The 22,301-nt window shown below is 36.7% G+C and overlaps 3 protein-coding genes across 6 annotated transcripts in view; 2 read left to right on the top strand and 1 right to left on the bottom strand.

Annotated features, from left to right (window-relative positions):
- Positions 1–3,617, top strand: part of LOC129807774 (protein stunted) — a 351,397-nt gene extending 347,780 nt beyond the window's left edge. For all 3 annotated transcript variants that reach the window (XM_055857256.1, XM_055857255.1, XM_055857257.1), the window contains exon 4: positions 3,507–3,617. In XM_055857256.1, coding sequence (XP_055713231.1) covers positions 3,507–3,535 — 29 coding nt within the window. In that variant the 3' untranslated portion in view covers positions 3,536–3,617. The remainder of the gene's footprint in view (positions 1–3,506) is intronic.
- Positions 3,253–5,155, bottom strand: LOC129807764 (diphosphomevalonate decarboxylase). 2 transcript variants are annotated; one of them, XM_055857244.1, is made up of 3 exons: positions 4,978–5,155; positions 4,714–4,893; positions 3,253–4,635 (listed from the first exon to the last, which is right to left on the bottom strand). In XM_055857244.1, the coding sequence occupies exons 1-3, from the start codon at positions 5,027–5,029 to the stop codon at positions 3,701–3,703; spliced, it is 1,167 nt and encodes a 388-aa protein (XP_055713219.1). In that variant the 5' UTR covers positions 5,030–5,155; the 3' UTR covers positions 3,253–3,700. The 2 variants fall into 2 exon arrangements, with proteins under 2 accessions (XP_055713219.1, XP_055713220.1); XM_055857245.1 differs by having other exon boundaries at positions 3,253–4,548.
- A 3,505-nt stretch (positions 5,156–8,660) lies between these two features.
- LOC129807775 (E3 ubiquitin-protein ligase highwire) overlaps positions 8,661–22,301 on the top strand; it is a 105,326-nt gene continuing 91,685 nt past the window's right edge. Inside the window, exons 1-3 of the mRNA XM_055857259.1 lie at positions 8,661–8,976; positions 9,355–9,611; positions 14,938–21,589. Coding sequence (XP_055713234.1) covers positions 8,909–8,976; positions 9,355–9,611; positions 14,938–21,589 — 6,977 coding nt within the window. The 5' untranslated portion in view covers positions 8,661–8,908. The remainder of the gene's footprint in view (positions 8,977–9,354; positions 9,612–14,937; positions 21,590–22,301) is intronic.

The following is a 22,301-nucleotide window of genomic DNA, read 5'->3' as shown; positions in this document are numbered from 1 at the left end:
TTCAGTCGTGATAAAAAAAAACTTTGCAAAAATTCTTTTAATTTAAAGTAAATTAAATTCTAACCTCAAAAATAGATAAGAGCTTTATAAAATGTTTCTAAAGTTCTGTGATATTTAAGTAAATAATGCAGGTATTTGAATTCTCAAAAATAAAAACATATTTCACATTGAATTGCTACGTTTCCATCGGGATTAGGTCACCACACATAACCTGAAATTGTAAAAAAAAAACTTTGTACCAAATAGATCTAGGCCATATGCGTGAATATCAAGGTGGAGAAAGGAAATTTTGATTTGTACATTTTATAAAACAATTTATAATACCGATTCACTGTACAGATGTTTTTTTGTTAATAAAAGGTTAAGATGAACCTAACCTCAAAGTCGCTTTTTTGGAAAACTAGTGCTTCAAATGGAATTTTAATTTACAGTAGACTCTCGCTAATTGGGCTCTTTTAAGATCGGGCTACTTTTTAATTCGGGCAGCAGTTACATTTGAAAAAAGTTTGTTAACATTTTTCAAGTTTGATTAAGATTATCAAATGACGCAAATATGCTCAAATTTGCCATGATTTGTCTTAGTTCTGATGTGTTTTTGCATTAAGAACGTGTTATAAAAGCTTTGAAAATTGGTTGAAATTGAAACCGAAAAAAAATATTGCCGCGAAACCCGTCAGATCATACATCAAGCAAATCACAAATGTGTCAGAACATTCAATACTCATATGTTATTTGGAAAAACTCAGAATAAGTAAAATAACATAGAATTCAAAGCATATAAATCACGTAGAATACCAAATTGATATAAAATGTGGAGTTCAGCTATTCTCAATAAAAAGCAAATATTAATTTTCTTTAATTTCGTAAGATTTCTACAATAGTTCTAAGGACGCAAAAAATCATTTCCCCATTAACTCTTTTCGGACCACAACATATCCAGCGAACGAATTTCAGTAAAACTCACTTTATTGTAAGTCTTAGTGGTCAAATATGATACTTTTATAGAGAAAGAATTTTTTCCTCCTCTGGGAAATTGGAAAACTCATGGGTACTCTCGTCCCCAAAAGAACGAAAAGGAGACAAACTTCAGTTTTCCAAAAGACAATAATATCAATTTTGTGAATAATTTTTGCGTGTCAAATGACTCCTTTACAAGGTTGATCACTAAAACAAGAAGAATTATTGACCAGTATCTTGTGGGATGTCCAGGAAGTGCTAAAAAGGACACCCAGCTCCTGCTTGCCAACAGATTCCTCAAAATATTTCACAAATAACACTTTAAAACACATTTTTCTCATCACGATGTTATTGCAGACACATTAAGCTTTCTCAAGAGCCAAAAAAACACTTCCTGGACAATCAGAATTCACCAAAATCTGTAAGAATAGGAAAAACTTCCCCGAAAGCAATCTCCTTCGCTGCCAAATGTCAAAATTATCGGCCATATTGGCAAAAATTTCGCTACCGCTTGGAATTTACATACAAGGTTGGTGTCAAAAAGCAAATGGCGGGCATTGGCGGCATAACCTTACATTTGACCTCTAGATTTTTGGGGACGAGAGTACCCTTAAAGTTTGAACAAGTTTTTTGAAAATTTAAGAAAAAATTGTTTTTCGAATTCATGTAATCTGTAATTGTTAGTTATCATACTTATTGGCCCCGAGAGGTTTTTCCTTATTCTGGTCTAGAAATCGTCAGTTAAATCAGCATTTGTCGTAACTTCCTTTTGACAACTTTTCAGGAGACGAAATTTTCAGTTCATTATTATTTTTCTTAAAATTGAGCCCCGAATGCGATACTTTTGAGTCAAACTAATAAAAGTGGCACTAATAAACTGTAAGTTAACTCGAGAAAATCTTTATAAAATTATTTAAAAGCTGCAATATTGAGAAATATGTTAGAAGAAACATAATAATATTTTGTCGTAACTTCCATAGTTTAGAAAGCCGTAACTTCCAATGTATGGAGATCTTGGAAGTTACGACAATTTTCTAAAATGCATTATATGAATTTGAATTATTCTAGTGATAATAAGCGCCTTTATTTGACTAAATTAGTCAATAATACTGTTATCCCTGTCCATAAAAGCTTCTATTTCATAAATTTTATTGAATAAATTTTGTGCGCCACGTCGCTTGTTTTGTTTTGAATTAATGACAAATGGGTAGGGATTTTTTCTCACTTTTTTCTCGCAAATATTGAATTAAAATGATTTCATGTTACACTATTCGCACTGTCTTTCGATATTTGGAAGAGTTTATAAACGTTTTATTGAGAAATATTGCAATTTTGCTGCAAATTATAAGCCACGCAAGTGAGTAAAAGAAGTTACGGCAAATGCTGATTATTGAAAATTTTGTTTGGAAATTTGTCGTAACTTCCCCAAAAATGGAAGTTACGACAAATTCTGATCACAATATCTGCAAGGAAGCAGAAAATCGAAAATTCACGATTTTTGACCAAGAATATCTAAGCTCAGGAGTTAATTAGGATCCTGCAAAAAATATCCTAGATTTGGACATCCTTATAGTTTGTAATCATCCACAAGAATCGGATTTTTATCGATTCTAAATAGTCCAAAAAAAAACTTTTTTCCATGGGTACCCAGAGTCCCAAAGGAGACGAAAGAGTTAATACCATACCCAATGTGGTCGTATTGATAAAAAGGTGTTTTTTTTAATCAAAATTTATCATATTAATACTTATTTGAAATTTATTAGCCGAGGAACTATTAATATATTTTCATTTATGAATAGAATTAGTTAATCTCTGCAAAATTATTCAATCCCTATTTTTCTATTACAAATATATGACAAATCTGAGTTATCAACACTGTACCAGTCGGGTAAAAGTATCTACGTCACTGGCAGTTCGATTTGGCCCACCTTATATTTGAAACATCTTGGATCTGACCCACCTTATTACTTTGTTATTTGTTTTTATTCATCTTGAATGATTAGATTAAATTTCCATCAGTTTCTGACTAATCCGTCTCTCAGCTTAAGCCAAAAAATGGCGTGGGAAATTATTAGTAATTTAAAGAAATCATTGTTTGATTAAATGCGTTGTTAAACCGTCTCTCGGTTTAAGTCGTGAATCTATCCAGGGCATAATGACATTTCAGGAAGTTTTTTAAAGTTCCCAATAGGGATACTATAAGACCTCAAAGTAGATTTTCTTACCAGAATCCCAGAAAATCTTCCACGTTGTCATCTTTGAATTAATTTTTCAATGAAATTCAAACAATTTTAATTGAATTTCTCTAACAAAAACCATTTTATTATTTGCTCCAAATCATACAATATTAACCATTTTAACAATCTTGCTTAAATCATTAAATTTAACAGCCCAAAAGTGTGTCTAACTTTGCAGTTGACGCACGCAAAATAATTAACTTTTTACATGCATGGCTTCCTCAGTTTTTTTGCTTTCAACAAAAAATCTCGAGAAGCGCATCATTCGAAAAATTCGTTCAACTGAAAATTTTGTTTTAAACATTTTTCCAGAATCTTCGACACCGGAATCATCATCTTAATCCAGTCCGAAGGCTTCTTGAGAGGATTTAATGCCACTGGGCTTTTGTGTTAGAGGAATAAATTGCTTATAAATGCTATAAATTGTTTCTTTTTTTTTGTTCGTTTGTTTTTGAAGATAAATAAATGCAGGAAACCGTTTTTTTGAAGTGAATGCAGGAGAAATGTTAATTGGACTTTGGAAGGCCGGAAGTCGTGAGAAGAGAATTGGTTTCTGGGAGGATTTGGGGTCCTTCTCCTACGCGAGTGTGAATGATGTACTTGAGGAGATTGTGCCCGATGGGTTCGAGGTTCATTGCGGAGGATAGGGATTCAGGGAGGGGTTCTTCGGTGATTGGAATTCCTTTCAGGTAGTCGGAAGAGGAGGATTTGTCGTTAGGGAAAGCGGTTTTGACCAGGTTTAGGACTTGAGGGACGTCCTGGCGGAGGAGATAGAGACAGGCATTGGGGCCGGCATCGAAAGTGTAGGCGACTTTAGTCCTTCCGGAAGCTGCATTGAAGCGATGGACGAGGTCGATGATCGCATGGGAAACGTCGTTTAGGTAGACACAGGGAGGATAGGTATCCAGGCAGACTGCATGGAATTGATTGCTGTCCTTCATGGTGATGTCGGCGAATGTTTCGAAATCACGATCCTGGATGGCTTTTGTGATTCCCTGGATCCTTTCTGGGACGCATTTGCTGGCGCGATAGGCAATGAGAGGGGAAGTTTTTACAGATCTCTCCATGCCTCCCGTGGAGCTGGTTTTCTTCCGATTGTCACTGACCACGAGAATGAGGATCTCGAGATCGGGCCAGTGGGTACTCGGAGCCAGTTGGACAGCAATGGAATCCGATCCATCTGGCTTAGTTCCAGCGTTCCATTGAACAAAACCCCCATAGACACTCCGACAGGCCGATCCACTGCCCAGCCTTGCAATTGAGGACAGTTCCAGTCTGTCCTGGAGGCCATAGAGAGTGGCCAGAGTGTACACGAGGCATGCATAACCAGCTGCACTGGACGCAAGCCCAGCAGCTGTTGGAAAGTTATTTTCTGAACAAACATGCAAATTCCACGAATAGATATCACCCGTTAGTCGAGCTTTTTTCACCTCCTCTCTGACTACGAATAACAGACAATGACTTTAGATGTTCGTCAGTCCAATAACACACTTCCTGCTCCCAAAAAAAAGGTACTTACACTGTCGGAGAACATTGAGAATTCGAGGAGAATCAAAGGTCTGCTCCTCTCCATTCAGCCATATTCTATTTTTATCGAATTCCGGTGACGCTACTATTGTTGTCTTGGCGTACATCTCACTCAAGGTCACACTGATGGAGTCATTGATGGGCAGAAGAAGCTCCTCATCGCGCTTGCCCCCTGAAAAATGCCCCAAAATTGGGTCAGTAGCACAGGCCCAACTTTCTCTCCGGCAAATCCAATTTTAATCAACTAAATACTCACAGTATTTGATGACAGCGATATTAACAGGTGCGGTACATGTTGCTGATCTCATGGCTGGCCACAAAGTAATAAAATTCAAAGAGGAAATTGATAAAATATACCTCCAAAAACCACGTATACAAAAGTAATAAAATTTTTCCTGTTGCCCTGACGCAGTGCTGCCAACACTTCGGCGACAGTTCCTCATAAATGAGATGCTCAAATCTCCCAAAATTCTCCTAAATTTTAAATGTTTGAATTTGAATATTCACCGGGAATCTCGGGAGGATTAGGAGGATTATTGTAAATTGTAAGATTGTAAGCCTTAGTGGTCAAATATGATACTTTTGTAGAGAAAGAATTTTCTCCGCCTCTGGGAAATTGGAAAAATCATGGGAACTCTCGTCCCCTTAAGAACGCAAACGATACAAACTTGGACAAACTTCAATTTTCCAAAAGCAAATAATATCAATTTTGTGAATTATTTTTGCATGTCAAATGACTCCCCACCCGGCAAATTCTGCAGAATTCTGCAGAAATTCGTGAGATTTGAATTACTAAACTGCCGAAAAATCAGCAGAATTTCTGTAGAATTTTGTTCTAAGGTGGATCCGATCGTTGTATGAAAATTCTGTAGAATTTTCTGCAGAATTTCTATAGAAAATTTTAAATTATCGGCAGAATTTCTTTAGAGTATTTAGATGATTTCTACATTTCTTCTACCCTTTCTAATGTTTATAAACATTATTTTAACTACATAAAAATATGTATTTCAATTTATTTAAAATTCAATTTTTATTCAACAATTTTACGTGAATATTCTCTTTTTTTACAATATTATTATAATGTTATAATACAATATTATTAAATCAGCCATAATAGAAAATACGAAGGGGAAGGCAATGGTTAGAAAACACGAAAGAAATTCGCGATGCTCACGAAGTCGCACGACTATCCCGAAGCCACACGAAGTATCCGATTGAATGACAAGAAACGTTAAAATTTCAAAAGTGCAGAATTGCAGATCGAAGTTTTGCTGGGATTTATTGGCGTGCGTATATCGTCAGTTAAATCAGCATTTGTCGTAACTTCATTTTTGCGATTTTGGGATATATACATATTTAGAATCGGCGTAATTTTATTCATTAAACTCACTTGAGAAAAAGAAACATTTACCATTAAAAATTATTTTAAACAAAAATTATCGTAAGTGCCCTTAATTAATAAAAATTTATCAGAATTTGTCGTAACTTCCATTTTTGGGGAAGTTACGACAAATTTCCATACAAAATTTTCAATAATCAGCATTTGCCGAAACTTCTTTTGCTCACTTGCGTGGCTTGTAATTTGCACCAAAATTGCAATATTTCTCAATAAAACGTTTATAAACTCTTCCAAATATCGAAAAACAGTGCGAATAGTGTAACATAAAATCATTTTAATTCAATATTTGCGAGAAAAAAGTGAGAAAAAATCCCTATCCATTTGTCATTAATTCAAAACAAAACAAGCGACGTGGCGCACAAAATTTATTCAATAAAATCTATGAAATAAAAGCTTTTAGGGACAGGAATAAGAGTTTAATTGATTAATGTAATCAAATAAGGGCGCTTATTATCACTAGAATAATTCAAATTGATATAATGCATTTTAGAAAATTGTCGTAACTCCCAGAATCTCCATACATTGGAAGTTACGGCTTTATAAACGATGGAAGTTACGATAAAATATTATTGTGTTTTTTCTAACATATTTCTCAATATTGCAGCTTTTAAATAATTTTATAAAGATTTTCTCGAGTTAATTTACAGTTTATTAGTGCCACTTTTATTATTTTGACTCAAAAGTATCGCATTCGGGGCTCATTTTTAAGAAAAATAATATTGAATTGAAAATTTCGTCTCCTGAAAAGTTGTCAAAAGGAAGTTACGACAAATGCTGATTTAACTGACGAAAATTTATTGCGTGCGTCCTTAATAATTTTCACATGCAATTTTTTACTGGTGGATGGAAAACAAAAAAAAATTTGGTTTGTTTATCTGAATACGGAATAGGAGGATAGTTAAATGGTTTGAATGATTATCCCTATTTTTATTATTATTATTTTTTTTAATAAAAGTCGATGGCTTTTCCACGACAAAAACCTAACTTTTTTCGTTTTTTTTTTGCAATATTCTGAAAGTAGAAAGCATCTATTTACTTTATTAAATTTCTCTGCAAGTAAAACCAGTAAGTTTTATAATTATATTTTATATGGGCATTTTTTATTTATCGATTACAAGTTTTGTATTTTACAAAATTCTATAGAACTGCCTTTATTATGAATAATAAAAATTACCTTGGATTTGTTTCAGAGAAATTTAATTTTATAAACTAAAAAAGAAACAAAAAGTCTTTTAAATTCGTGCATTTTGAAGCGAAATGTAATCCAATTTATGGAGAAATTTGAACGTAGAACAATAGTATGAAAATCAAGTTTTTTTTTTTTAAATTATATAATCAATATAAATTTACAAAGTCTTAATAATAATTGCAAACTTGTCAAGAAAATTCTATGCAAACAATCAGAACACAACAAAAAATCGAATGCCAATTTGAGCAGAAAACATTGTTTCCGCTATTTGGCAAACATAATCAAAATTGAAAAATGTAACCAAACTTTCTTTTTAAATGCAACTGGTTAGTCTGAGCTAAAATGTGTTCTAATTAAAAAAGAACAGAATTAGTGAGGATACATAAATTATCATATTTGTAATTTGCACCTGAAACTTGACAAAACAAATTTTATTATTTTCATAAATTTTATACAAATTCAGTAACTGTTAAAATTATTCATTATTTGGATGATATTTGTCTCCTAAATTCACAAATTTGCGAGACCAAGTGCTAAAACTTGCATTTTTATACAAATGTTGCTAACTCATTAATAATATTTTTCTGCGTTTCAACATTTGGTGTTCGCAAAGCTGTCTACACATTATGGTAAATTTCTACCAAAAATTAGCATCAAGATGTGTGCTTCAAAAAACTTGCCCTATTGGTATGAATTTTTGATAAAAAGATGGGTTTTTGAAGTAAATTTGTATGTGTAGGCAATTTCTTTCCAGAATCAATCCAATTAAAGGTAATTTTCATAAAAAAAAGAAAGAAATCACTCGCTACACATTAAAACAAAATTCAACAGCAATTTTTGACAGAATTTTTGAAGGAACACATCACAATTCGAAATTTCATGAAAATTTGTTTGTTTCGTTTGTTTCACTGCTGGAAAAAATGAGAAATGCGTTTGTGGACGTTCCTTGGGATAATATTTAGTAAATTTTTGTGGAAAACATCCCTAAAATATAAAAACGTCAAAATTTTGTCAAAAACGCAATTTTTGATGAAAATTCCCTCCAATGTGGAGGCCGTGGAGGCCTTAATTCAAGCGAGAGTTTCGTTTGAAAATGCTGTTGTTGACATTTTTCACGCGAGATTTAGGTCCGAAAATTTTGATCTATGAGTGAGAAATATTTAGGAGAATATTTTTTTTTTAGAAATTATTGAATTACCTATAAAATTTATCAGAAAATTGCAACAAACAAATGCCCACTCGAATCTCCTAAATCTAGGAAAAATCTACTGGAGTTGGCAACACTGCCCTGACGTCCGTTAGCCCAGCCACCTTGCGGAAATCACAGCAAACACCGTCGCCATTTTTGTCGCTCAGTTTTTTGCAGCTGTCACTGGAAATTTTCTTTCCAGATCGTGCTCGTGAAAAAGTGAATTTTCCCCAATAAATACCACATTTCCCGTGAAAATTGCAATGTGAATCCCCAACTAAGCCCCTCAAGTTCAAACTCACAGTATTATTTGCACCACGCGAAGCAAAATAGAGGCTAAATTTGATGTGATCTTGTGCGTGTGACAGTTTTGTGTTTTCTGCGTATTACCAGGAAAATCCAGATAAAGAATGGGAATTTTGGAGTCTGAAGCATACGGAGATTACTTTTATGACATTTTTATCAGCAATTTCACCAAGTAAGTCCAAAAAATCCCCCAATTTTTGCGACATTTCCCCCAAAACTTCATTCACACCGAGCTTTTGTTTCCCGGCATCTTGATCCCGCCAATTTTTCCCCGATCCGCATCCCTAAAAGACCCTTTCCGGGCTTTTTCTCAGCTCCTTGACACACTTTTCCGTCTAAGGAGACTGTCATAGTTGATTGCTATTTGGAAAATCACTGCGCAACTCGGTGGAAAAAGTGTCTGAAGGAATCTGAGCGACTTTCTGCCCAAAAACCTAACCTCAAATGCTGCCCGTGACCTTCCGCAAGAAGTTTGTTTACCCCAATCAGCTGATTTAGCCGGCAATCTTTGTTTGTAAACATGTGTCATGTGATTTATCGGTCCATATAGGAAAGCATCATCGGACAAGGGATTCAGGACACGTGGAAGGACGAGTGAGAAGAAGGATGGTCAGAGGCATGTTGTGCCCGGATCACTTCTGAGCACTTATCGGATGGAATTGGAACCCAATTCGTCCAAATTTGCCGTTTTCTCGTTGATCAGGGCAGCTGTGCTGGAGGTTGAGGCCAAGTATGCCCTGATCTATGGGGGATTCCCAAGAAGGGCTCTTGGGAAGGCATCCTGCTGTGTCCACTGTTCCACACTCTGTGAGTAATTTATCTCAAGTACAGGGGAAGATTTTCTGCCTTCGCACACTTCATAGGGTAAAAGGAACACCTATTGAATATCTTGGATCATTTATTATATTGAATTTGAACACTCTTGTAAAAAAAAGGGGTGGCAAAGCGTCAGAGGCTTTGCGAGTTGCTCGAACTCCCTCCTTTTCGCAAATTTGTCTGGTGCATATAAAATTATTGTCGAATTAAATTTGTCTATAAATCACCTCAAAACCATCTTGAATTTGAAAGTTTTTCAAGAAAAAGTTTTCAAAAAAATCATAACCTTTTAATTAAATAATTGAACAAATCAGAAGAAAATTATGTTTGTGACCTTCAATAATTTAAGTAAATCGTCCCGTGATATTTCCCAGAGAATATTCAAACGAGAGGGGCAATTCACGAAATATCCAGACAAAATTGACTGGACGGCGAATATGGTGGAGAGAGACACACTTGATGTGGTTAAAAGTGAAATAATGCATTTTTCAGTCCGTCTATTCGCCGAAAAGTAGGCAAATGCAATAGGCAAGTAATTTATGGCGCGTATTCAAAATTGGAACCGTTATAATATCTTAGGAATTTTAAGCATTTATAAAAATAAAGAGGAAAACTTTCAAATAACAATATAAATTATTTAAATTTTGGTGAAGTTTGTTGAAGATTAAATGGTGTAATTATATTGCTTCACATAAAAGAAAGTAAATATTGCAATAATGGTCTAGTGCAAAGATAAAAGTTTTTATTTTGAACCATTTTAATCCAAAATCACTTTGACTTTCTTTTAAATTCTAAATACAATTTCTATATTTTAATTCATTAAAAAATTATTTTGGTAATGATGAAAATATCGTCACGTAGGTGTATTTTCTAAGAATTATGATAAATGTCGTAAGTCTGTAAAGACCTCTCAGAAGTAGCATAAAAAATTGCATTTATTCTGATAATAAATATTTTATTCATTTTGTACATAAACGTGCTAAATATTACTTCAAACGCTAAGAATATTATATTTTTGATGCGTGCATTTATTGACAAGTGGTAGTCTTTACAGGGTTAATTTGATATTCAAAATAGTTTTTTTTAGATTATTGTAGAAATCTTAGCTTGGCAAAAATTTTGGTCCGAAGTAAATCGTAGAATTTCTGAAACTCATAATCCCTAATAATAATTCGTTTAGTCCCTGAACTTTCCCAAACCCTATTTTTTTTAGAACACAAGGAGTATTTAAACGTTTATAAAATTTTAAAACCCACTAATTTCTTACTATTTTTGTGCCTGGGCATCTTTACTTAAATAAAATAATCCAAATAAATATTTTTTCATTGGATTTTCGTAAAAAAAAATCGTACCCTCAGGTCTCGAGCTGGAGGGTAAAATTGTCTGGATACGTCTTGAAATTCCAGCAGGTACAAGACCCAAAACCTTGTACACCCTCCATTTTTAGCGAAGAGACGCACCTTTTAACGGGAAGGCGAAATTCGCCTCACAGAAAACAGGCAGTAACCATCCAAAATTTTGGGTAAATACTTTCGTGAATTGCCCCTCAGATACCTGAATGTAAAGACTGAGAATTAATAAATCCGGCAAAAAATGATCCGTTTTCCTGATATCACTTCTTTATTCACAAGAACCTAATCTTTCCTTTACACAACTTTTAAAAGGATAATAAATAAAATCAAAAGATAATTGCAGACTTCTTAATTTTCTTCTTCTTCTCTTTATTTAACGGGACGTCATCCATTGGATGATTTTTCGAAGACTTCTTAACTTTAAGGGACACTCCATTTGAATTTTGCACGAGGTTTTGACAAGAATAGAATGAATAATTCAATTTATTTTCATCTCATTTCGTCTTTTTACCCCCCTTCCCATGCGTCCATCGCCGTCTTAGCGTTGCTTCCAGTCTCCAGGACTAAATAATAATGATAATAATGGCCCAGCAGCGAAAATATGCCTTACATAAGTTTTACATGTTACTGCATGTAAGCCTTACTAATCACTATCGCTTATGGTAGTTTAACACGGTACAGTAGATTCTCGCTCAATCGGGCGAAAAATTTTGTTGACAATTTTCACGTTTAATTATAAAGCTAATTTGCTCAAATTCGCTGCAGTTCTTCCTACTTTATCGTGATTCTGTATAATTGAGCGCTTTTTGTGGAATTTACAAAGGCTTTGACGCCCAAATCTATCGATAAACCGAATGACATTTCGCCCCAAATGCCCATTTGAGAGAGAGTCTACTGTATAACCACACTTTTGTCACCTACGTAAGCCTTACTTGTAAGGCATAGGAAAGCTATTGATGAATTTTTATGGCTTTTAATAGGGGTTCCCTGTCGAAGAGGTGTTCCTTCGACCCTATTTTTTCCCATGAAATGTGTGACTAGAGATTATTCAAATTGCAGCCATAGATTGGTCAGATTCATGAAAGAAATACGCAAAAAATATGAAGTGTTCGAAGCCAGATTGTGTGCGAAGCCGGAAAACTCCATATTCCTTCCATTTTGACAGCTGACACATTAACTGAAAATTGATTTAAAAAAAAATCAAGAAAATATTTTTTAGAATTTTATAAATTTCTTAAACATCCCTTGATAAAGAGGAGATTCCTTAAAATACTGTAGAAAAATTTGAAGAACACCTTTAGTTTTTCCAGGAAAAAAAACCCTTCATAACCTACTCAGAAATTCCAAAGAAAAAAGACAGTCGCAATTTACAAAAATTTGAAATTAATCAATAATTTAACTTATTTCCCTGGAAGAATACTTTGAAAATTTTGAGGTTATGTGAAGCCTAGCTTAAAAAAAAATTATAGATATTTTGAATAATAGTATTTCCTAATCTACCCTGCAAAGGTTTGACTAAATTGCAACTTATTCATGAGAAAAACTGATAAAATCCAATTGCTGTTCTTCTTAATTGAGGTTAGGTTATACATAACCTAAAATTATAAAATGTCCACACTATCAAACAAGAGAATCAGGTCAGTGGTAAAGAATGGCTTAAACTGTTATAAAAAGAAAACCTTGTTTAATAAATTTGTCCACAACTAAAGAAACCTATTCTAAAGTAAATCCTAACCTCGAAAATTAATAGATCCTGTAATCAGTGATATTTAAATTGGCCTCTCGGAGCGATGCCGGCTTCTCTTAAGAGCATTCATTGTGTTAGTTACCTTAGTTACCCCTCTGAAAGATTTTTAGTAATGAAAATTAGTTCATGGAGGATCATCTTCGGAGTCTTAAAGCTTTTACACGTTGGGAGCAATTTTTGTCAAAAAATGCATTTTTGACAGAATTTTGACGTTTCTGTCTACAGCAGTGTAGAAATTTTCTTTCAAAAAAGCAAATTTTGACGAAAATGGCCTTGACCAATGTATAGAGGCCATTAGCAAATAGAGCAGTAAAAGGAACGCTTAAGGTTATGGAAAAACCCCTGATGACCAAGCTTATCCCCGTAATTGTCCTTACAGATACTTTGAGCTTGACCAAATCTAACAATTCTAACCAATAAAAATGTTCCTAAGTATTCTGAATTAGAAGAAAATTGTATCTATAGAGGTTAAGGTGGTTAAGAAGGTTAGGTTATCCGTAACCAATTTAAAAAAAAAATAATAGTATTAGTTAACTCTAAAATTTAAGGTTATGTGCAACACATAACCTTGATGAAGAAGATTCATCGTATAATATACAATTTATTTGATTATAAAAATATATCAGCAACATTTTTTCAGAATGAAATACTTCAGTAACAATAAAGGGTTAGGATTTACTAGGTTACTGAGTTTAGAACTTGATTCTCTTTCAATTAAAAGAACTTTTACATCAAGTTCTTTGCTCGGGAGTAAATCGTTTACCAAAAATTCTTCTAGAATAGGAAATTCCACTGCATCAAATTCGTAAATAGATTTTTTCAATAACATAACCTAAAATATTTACGAGTATCGGCCAAATAAAAAAATATGGTCCAATTGTTTAAATAAGTAAATCATTGTGTTAGAGTTTATGAGGTTATTTTTTTTTGTAACTGAAATCGTAATTAATGATTATGGAACGGTCATAGTAAGGTTAGAATTTAAATTTAAGGTTAGCTTGAATGTAATATTTTTTTAAATCAAAATATCTCATTCTGATTAGTTCATTGATTTTAATGAAAATTGTCCAATAAGGCCTCAATTATGGATCTTATTAACTTAATTTGCCAATAGGTTATTTTAAAATGTTTTAGGTTATGTTATTTCTTACCTTACAAAAATGTAAAAGAGAACCTTCTTTTGAACAATTGCTCATTTTATCGTGTACGGAAATTTCTGTAATTTTTTTTCTGGAATTTCTGAAAAAAACCTAACCTAAGATTTAAAAAAAAATTTAATGACTCAAATTCTAACCTCAAAAACATAAAAGTTTCTTCCTAAGGATATTTCGAGATTTTTTAGTGAATTATAAAACAAAAAGATCACGGATATTTCAATTCTAAGAGAAACTTAAAAAAATATAAGATAAACAGGTTATTCACCTAACCTCAAATTCTAACATAACTTCTTTATAAAATAAGAGAGTCAGGTCCTATATCAAAATTATTGAAAAGGTTTCTTAACGTAATTTATACATCTGTAAAACTTTGCTCTTTTTTGTAGCGAATTGTAAGGTCATTAGTTCATAACCTCAAAGTTTCCCATTAAACTTTTCTTTTCCATACATTTCTACAAGAACAAAGTAAATTCTGTTTAATTCATGGAATAATCAGGATAACTTAACCTAACTTTTTCGTTAAAGAGTAATTGCTCTTAAGCAGAAAAAGCAGTAGGAAACCAGATAACCTAAAAGATATGCTTTTTTTGTTCCAAAATGATTTAAACTACTTTTTACAAGGTGAAATTTTGCAAATTTTCAATATTTAGAACAGCTACAGAGCTATAATTAAAAATATCTTTGAAAATTCAGAAGCTAGCAGACTTCCTACAAACAAAATAGCCACAAAACATAGCCATAAAAAAAATAATTTTAAAGTGTCGAACATTTTTAGAACTCATAATGTATGGAAACTTCTCAAAATGTTTCAGTTTCCTACAAATCGACTGCTAGGTTTTAAGGTTAGGTTTCAACCTAACCAAACTTTTCAAAATGGTCCCTTTCGTTAAATTAAGACGTTCCCGAATAGTTTTAAGGTTATGATTGTTGTAAAAGGTCACACACAGCCCAATACAGGATTTTTTAAAGTTTAATGTGTCAGCCAGCATAAAAACATATGTTGCATTTATGTTTTTCTACAGTAAGGTAAGTGTTTCTAGAATTTGACTTTATCCTTCCAGCAGACAATGACAGTGACGATAGTGATGAGTCCGAGGAGACAACTCAGCGAGAAGTTGTGCAAAAAGTGCCCCAGATTGTGGGTGCTGGACTCAAGAGTCTCTTTGAATTGATAGCAGAGGCTCGAAATATCCATCCTAGGCTCTGTACTCGAGCTCTCAAGGCCCTACTGGACATTATTCAGGGTCAGAATCCTGAGAGTTTCAAGTCAGAGCCAGGAGAGATGATCAATCAGCTTTTCGATTTGCTGCTTGATCTGGCAACTCTGTATGAAAGTTCGTCAGTTGGGGACCAAGCTGATGTTAACAATTGGTCAGCTATTGGTTGTTCAGCTCTGTTGGGGCTGTGTGTTGCCCGTGGAGATACTGGGAAGATTCTCAGGGCACTCACAGCAATGCTAATGTCCCCAATGCAGCTTTCGTCGCAATACATTGCTTTCCCTTTGGTGTTGAACACTCTGCAGAGGAGTGTTATTTCAGTAGCTCTCAATAGACCTACAAAACCGGAATTCTTGAGAAATGGTATCCCTCAGAATTGTCTCCTTGATCAATTTTCACTGGCAAATCAACTTCCTGCCACTTACGCATTCAATTTGCAACCGTCAATTGCTTCAGATGGAAGGTTTATCTTCATTCTGATGGGGAGGAGTCTTCTGAAGATTGGAACAGGGTTCAATGGGACTCTGAAGGGTTATCTGTACGCAGTGAACAATGAGTTTGGGAAAGAGACAAATGGTTGGATAGGATATGCAAGGAATACCCTTTACTATCGTCGTTTGTCTAAAAGAAACTTCGACAACGTCTTAATTGTGGATACGGAGAAGTTAGCTGTTGTAGAATCTGTTCACTTAGCTGTCGGTCAAGGTAAAGATATCCAGAGTATCTTGTTCTCAGACGGGGAATCTTTAAACGTTCTCTGCACAACCAAAGATGACAGTCTTATTGTGAAGCAAATTCTTCCTCCCGTTGCTGGAACAGTCTTTGATTTACCGCTAAAGTTAGCCAGGAAAACCTTTCGAACTCTCGGCTATGCGGCCTTTGAAGACGAAGTTCTCAATCAAAATCAAATTCAGAAGATTCAGTCGTCGTACAATCCCTTTGAACCAAAACTCAGCAATGACGTTGAAGTCCTCAGTATTTGCTGTGGAAAGGAATTTGGGTTGGTGAGAACACCAACTGGAAAGGTGTACTACTACGGCAAGGCTGCTTCGTTGGGTTTGAAAAGCGTAGGGAAAAGTCCTACGTTGAGGTTGACCGAGTTGATTGTGTCAAAATCGGAAAATATCGTTCACATTGCTGTCGGACATGATGGAGTTCATGCCATTCTCGTAACAGACGACGGTTTTGTCTATTTCACGGGAACAGCCAGGAGGGGAGAAGATGGAGACTCATCCAAGAACCGTAGGCAACCGAAAGCGGTGAAGCCAAAGAAGATCGGTAAAGTCGAAGTTACCAGTGTTGTCTATGCTTCGTGTAACAACGGGACGTCGGCTTTCGTTACGAAAAGTGGAAAGCTGGTAATGTACGGAAAGGATACAGCTCACTGTGATTCATCTGGATTTGTAACTGCTCTGGCTGATCAGCATACGGTTAAGGTCTCTCTGGGTAAGGCTCACTGTGCAGTGCTGAACTCCAAGGGACAACTCTTCACATTCGGCTTGAACAACAAAGGACAGTGCGGACGAGTCTTCGTGAAGGAGAAGGAGACGTCTCTGATGGAGACATCAGAACCGAAGAGCGTTGAAATTCCAGTAGGAATCAAAGCCGAACTGGCTCCTATTTGCGACCCCGATGATCATACTTTAACCCTGGGTCAGTGCAGGGTCTGCACGATTTGCAGAGAATGCACGGGGTACAATACTTCGTGTGTTGTGATGCAGAGAATCCCGCAGGATCAACGTATCCCAGGAGCAGACTGTGACTGCGGACATGGTTGTGCAGGATGTTCAAAATGTGCAGCTTGCAATGGTTGCATCAATCAACAGGAAAGTGAAAGTGTGTCTGAGAACACAATTCCGCGTGATCCAATCTCCACGGCTTCCCGGGTGAAGTACCGTGGTCCGGTGTTGCGAAAGAAGGAACGGAAGCATGCTGAGGAAACTATGGGATCAGATGCTGAACGAGATCAACCCAGAGTTGCTCCTTTGCCTCCGGCCAGAGTTGCCCTGCCCTCTGCTAGTCCCGTTGTTCAGATCTCTTGCGGACTTCACCATACCGTTGCCTTGACCATGGTAGGCGAGGTCTTTACATTCGGCAGCAATCAATACGGCCAACTGGGAACGGGAGACCTCCAACCAGTTGCCGGTCCGCATCAAGTTAAAGTTTCAGGAACGGTGATTCATGTGGCCGCAGGGTCCAATCACACCGTTCTGATGACGACAAAAGGAGTAGTCTATACATTCGGAAACTACCAAAAGGGTCAACTTGGTAGATTTCCAAATGAGTTCCAACAGAGAGAAGATCCAATTGTGAAGTACGAAGTGAAGAATGAACAACCAACGGCTTCTGAATTGCTGGCTCAGCGTCAGAAGTTCTTGTGGAATTGCATCCCAGGACCAGTGATGGGTATCGGTCCGAGTTATGGGAAACGCGCTACTTGGATAAGTGCTAGTGGAGATCAAACTTTTGTTAAGATAGACGAGAGTCTGGTTACCGGATCAATGCTATCAAAGTTGAACATTGTTGCGGACAAGAACACGATGCTTCTGATTCCGAATGTTCCTCTGTCTTTCGACTGTCTTACAATCAATCGACAAGATGGAACGTGTTCGACTCATAGCAGAAATCAAATTGACTTTACTAAGATCATTCAATCCCATCAAGCAACCATTGAGCAAATGGCGTCGGATAAATGCAATCAGAATACAGAAGTGCCCAAGGATGCAACCAAACAGATGTCTCAGAGTATCCATGAAGCTAGGAATCAACTATTTGACTTCCAGGAATGTGGTAAAAGTGGCAAGAATGTCCATAAGAATACAGAGATTCAGCCACAGCTGGCCTTCACCCTCGAGCCAAGCTATGGCAATCTCTGGGCTTTCGATGCCATCGCCAAGAAGATGTACTGCTACAATGTAATTGCTGGTGATATGATGAACACTCCTGTTGATCATACTTCTGATTTAAGGGCAATTCTTTCTTCGCATTTAGCTCTTCCTTCAAAGGCTGACGTCCCGATTACGAGAAGTCAAGCTTCGCTGAATCTTCTAGCTTGCTTGGATATTCTAACGTCATCTTCTGATAACATTCCTCATTGCTTTGAAACACTCGTTGAACAGTCCATCAATTCGGCGAAAGAGTCAACCGGAACGGACTTTCAATCAGTGGTTAGGTTCGAAAACTACGGAGGAGGATGGGGTTATTCTGGGCACAGTGTGGAAGCTATCAGATTTATGGCTGACACGGATGTTCTGATTGGTGGATTTGGGATATTCGGAGGACGCGGTGAATACACCTGCAAGCTTAAAGTTTACGATCTTGGTATTGAAGGTGGTGGATATGAGAAAGATGGTGTCCTAATTGCAGAAACCGATGAGACTCCCTTCGAATGCCCAGCTAGGAGTCGATACAATATCCTCTTGCAGAAACCGATAACAGCTTCAGCAGGGAATTGGTTTCTTGTTTGGAGCAGGATTTCTGGACCATCTTCAGATTGCGGATCATGCGGTCAAGCAAGCGTAACTACAGACGATCAAGTGGTCTTTACTTTCAAGTCTTCGAAGAAAGCTAACAACGGAACGGATGTTAATTCAGGACAGATCCCATCGATTCTCTACAAAGTCATCAACAGAGAGTCAAAGCAGATCTCCGATCACTACGATATTGAACCCATTCATAAGATATCCAAGATGTTTGCAAATTCCGTTACGAAGGAATGTTTCGATAGCTTAGTGTCACTTCTGAACTGGGCTTGGGGGACTTTCAAAATGTCCCTGGGAGAGTTGAAAGATCGTCGGAGATATCTGCATGTTCATTCATGTCTTGAGAGATTGGTTTACGTCAACAAGTCTTGTTTGAGACTCCTCAGGAAGTACACAAACGAGGTGTACCCAGTTGTCACGGTTGACAAAGGGGATAAGAAGTCTAAATTCTGGGGAGAATCTAAAGAAGGGGAAAAGAGAAAATCTTCCAGCTTGACGGTTAACAAAGGAGCTTCAACTTCAAAGATGACAACCATCTCAACGAAGCTATTTACCTTGAATACAGGAACTGTGGAGACGTCAACACCAACAACAGCTAAGAAATCCAATTCGGAGAACTTACTCTTGGCTGAATGCATTGGTGAAGTCCGGGCATTGTTGATGCAGATCCTCTGCGATGATATTCAGTTGGATGCAGAAAGTGAAGCATTTGAGATGCTGACAAACATCCTGGATGAATGTCATGTGACCTTTGTCAGCTGCTTCAATGCTTTCTACCCAACGTCTACGCTAAAGTGGAACTGTCTGTGTGACCAACTAGCTCAGATGGACAGAGGAATCCTTCATTCGCGACTCTTAAGTGCCATTTTGGCCGGACTCTGCAGTCCGAATGTTCAGCTGAGGAAAACTTTTTCTCTGCTGACGCCGAATCGCGAAAGGATTTCCCTGGTCAGTCCGAGTGATAATTCCGGGCTACCAATGCTGACATCGATGGAGAATCATTCGTATCCGGTACTGGTTGAACAGATGATTTACCGTACTCAGCAGGAAAAGAGTGATTTCCATGCAAACACTTGGACTTTCAAGGATGTTCTGATGAAATTATTGAACATCATTTCTAAGCCGATCAGGTCGAAGATTGAAAACATCTATCATAGTCGTTGTGGAAACTTCCTCAACATCGACGTTCAGAGGAATACTAATCAAGGACTCATTGACAACTGCTGTCATTTGCTAGCAAGAGTTTTAGCTGAGATTGTCTATGAAAGCTGTACTTTTGACTTTGACGTTGCGCTTCTGCCGTCGAAGAGTCTGCAGTCAACTGGATCAAGGTATACAAGAACGGATTCCAGTCGAACTTGGAATACGGGAAACTTCGGTCCGGACGCCATCGCTTTCTCAGTAGACAAAGCTGGAATAGCGATCGCTGGGGCTGTCATCTATTCAGGAACCGGAAGCTATGAGTATCAATTGGAATTGCTACATGATACAATGGATTCTAAGCTTCAATTTCAAAATCGGTGGGAGACTCTGGAATCGACATCAGGAACGTACGATCAAGACGTCGTACAGAATGATATGGTCGAGTTGAAGTTCGATCGTCCGATTCAAATAAAGGAACATGGAAGGTATGCCATTCGATTGTGTTCCCAGGGCTCCCGGACTTGCTCAGGTGACGCAGGAGTGACATCCCTAAGGGGACCTTGTGGGGCAACCTTCACGTTCTACCCTTGCGATTTAAGTTTCAACGGAACGACTCCGATTAGAGGACAGATCCCTTGCTTACTCTACTACAGTTCTCCCCTCAGAAATGAGAATCACACGGGGAAGATCATTAACGAGATGCATGCAAGAGACACCGTGCTGCAAATTGCATCGGATATTACGAAGAAATGCGCCGAATTGCTCATTTTAGCGAGGAATACAGCAGCAATGACGATCTCTCCGAGTGAGAAGAGTCCAAATTCATCGAATAATACCCAAACGATTGATTCAGAACACAATATAACGCCAATTGAGGAGCACATGGATATTGCTTGGAGTAATAATTCCTACCACAATACTTCAACAAGCTTGTCCGAAAGCAATATGTCGACAGCGAGAGATTTAACGAAGAAAATCGAATCGTTCTCGAAGGGAATCATCGAAACGTTGAAGTTTGAAAAGAGAGCAACGAATCCTTTCGAATTTGAAATTGAAATCGGAGCGACGGAGATCAATCCGAAGGATTTGCTGGAAGAGAATGATCTAAATGATAGGAATGTGAAGAACGGGAAGTTCGCTAAGATGAACGGGAACAACCGGATAATCGGGAATGATGACGACATCAGGAACTATTTGAATGAAGTCGCAGGGAAGTGCGATGGAGATGACGATGGATTTTCTCAGATGAGTACCTCGGGTATCCTTGAGTTATTTGGTCTGAGGGACGCTAGTATGTTTCATACGCTCCTGCCGCTTGTGTTTGCCCATATTGGACCACTCGTCAACACAGATCCAAGGAGTTGCGTCCAGATTCTAAGCCTGATTCGGGACATTTTGCCCCATGTGGCAGCTCTCAATCAACTTCACGCTGCTAAGGACGCTGAGGAACCCGATGGGGAGAACGTCGATGTCAGGAATAGAAATCAGGAGAGTCTAGAGGGTCCTTTATTTGACCTATGTACTACTAGTAAACACTATTGCACGGTAGAGAGCGATCATCCATACAAGAGTGCCATGATCAGTAGCTACAAAGTAGAATTCCCGCCAACGGTTCATTGGTTCTCCATTGAATTTGATCCACAAAGTGGAACAGCTCAACCTGAGGATTCCCTGCTCCTGTCCATCCCTCAGGCTCGACTAGCAGCTTCAATTGTACGTGGTGCACATCAGTGCGAGGAGAGTATGAACAGCAGGAAAAGTGTCGATGTCATTGCAAGCTATTCCTCCATCAATGATGACAATGCCTGGAATATCTTCAATCAGCGATCAGCAGATGACGAAAATTGGATTGTGGTGAAGAAATTCAATACGTAAGCACTTTTTCTTCAATTCGAACTCTATATTTATGTTTATTTCTGATGGCTTATCAGTTGTAAAAATCCAGCTGCAGAGAGTGTGACTTACAGCAAACGCGATAACTATGAGAGTTTGCGAGAAAATTACTTTGTTGAGATGTATTTTTTATTAATTAAAAATTGTAAGGTCAGCTCGGCGACTTCTAAACTGAGTGCAAAATTCTGAGAATATGAAAGAAATATCAAAGGAAATTGAATTTTTGCTTGCTTGAATTTCTGAAAAATCAAGCTGTAAATTCTTGTTTAAAGGGTTTTATTTTTTGTTTAGCTTTTTTCTTACTTATCCTCTGCACCGATCTTTTCCAATGTCTTTTGTCCCTTCTCCATCTCGTGCGCGATAAACAGTAGGTATTACCACCATTTTTTATCACAATTTAATCATGAATAAATTGGTGAGAGAATTGTGGCGCAGAAACTACCCGAATGACTGCAATAAAGTAGTACCTTATGAAAACTTAATGAGCAAATTTTGCTCATAAATTTGCTCAACTCAAATTAATTTGCTCATTAATTATCATTCGTATTTATTCTATTTTAATCTATTTAAACCAATTTTTGTGACTCGAGTCCATTTTTTATCACTAAATTAATCGATTTCTAAAAGGTCTTGACGAAAATTGCACATTAGGACACATATCAGCAACAATTAATATTAATCACATTAAAA

This window comes from Phlebotomus papatasi, chromosome 3 (genome assembly GCF_024763615.1).
Source record: "Phlebotomus papatasi isolate M1 chromosome 3, Ppap_2.1, whole genome shotgun sequence".
In the NCBI taxonomy this organism is placed as follows: domain Eukaryota; kingdom Metazoa; phylum Arthropoda; class Insecta; order Diptera; family Psychodidae; genus Phlebotomus; species Phlebotomus papatasi.
The sequence above is the reverse complement of the archived record's forward strand: the minus strand, read 5'-3'. Positions and strand labels throughout refer to the sequence as shown.

Excerpts from the sequence above, each read along its gene's own strand:
- LOC129807764 (XM_055857244.1), bottom strand. The coding sequence starts at position 5,029 with ATGAGATCAGCAACATGTACCGCACCTGTTAATATCGCTGTCATCAAA. Across the intron at positions 4,894-4,977 it reads TATCGCTGTCATCAAATACT|GGGGCAAGCGCGATGAGGAG; the intron begins GTGAGTATTTAG and ends GGCATTTTTCAG. Across the intron at positions 4,636-4,713 it reads TCTCAATGTTCTCCGACAGT|TCAGAGAGGAGGTGAAAAAA; the intron begins GTAAGTACCTTT and ends TGTTATTCGTAG.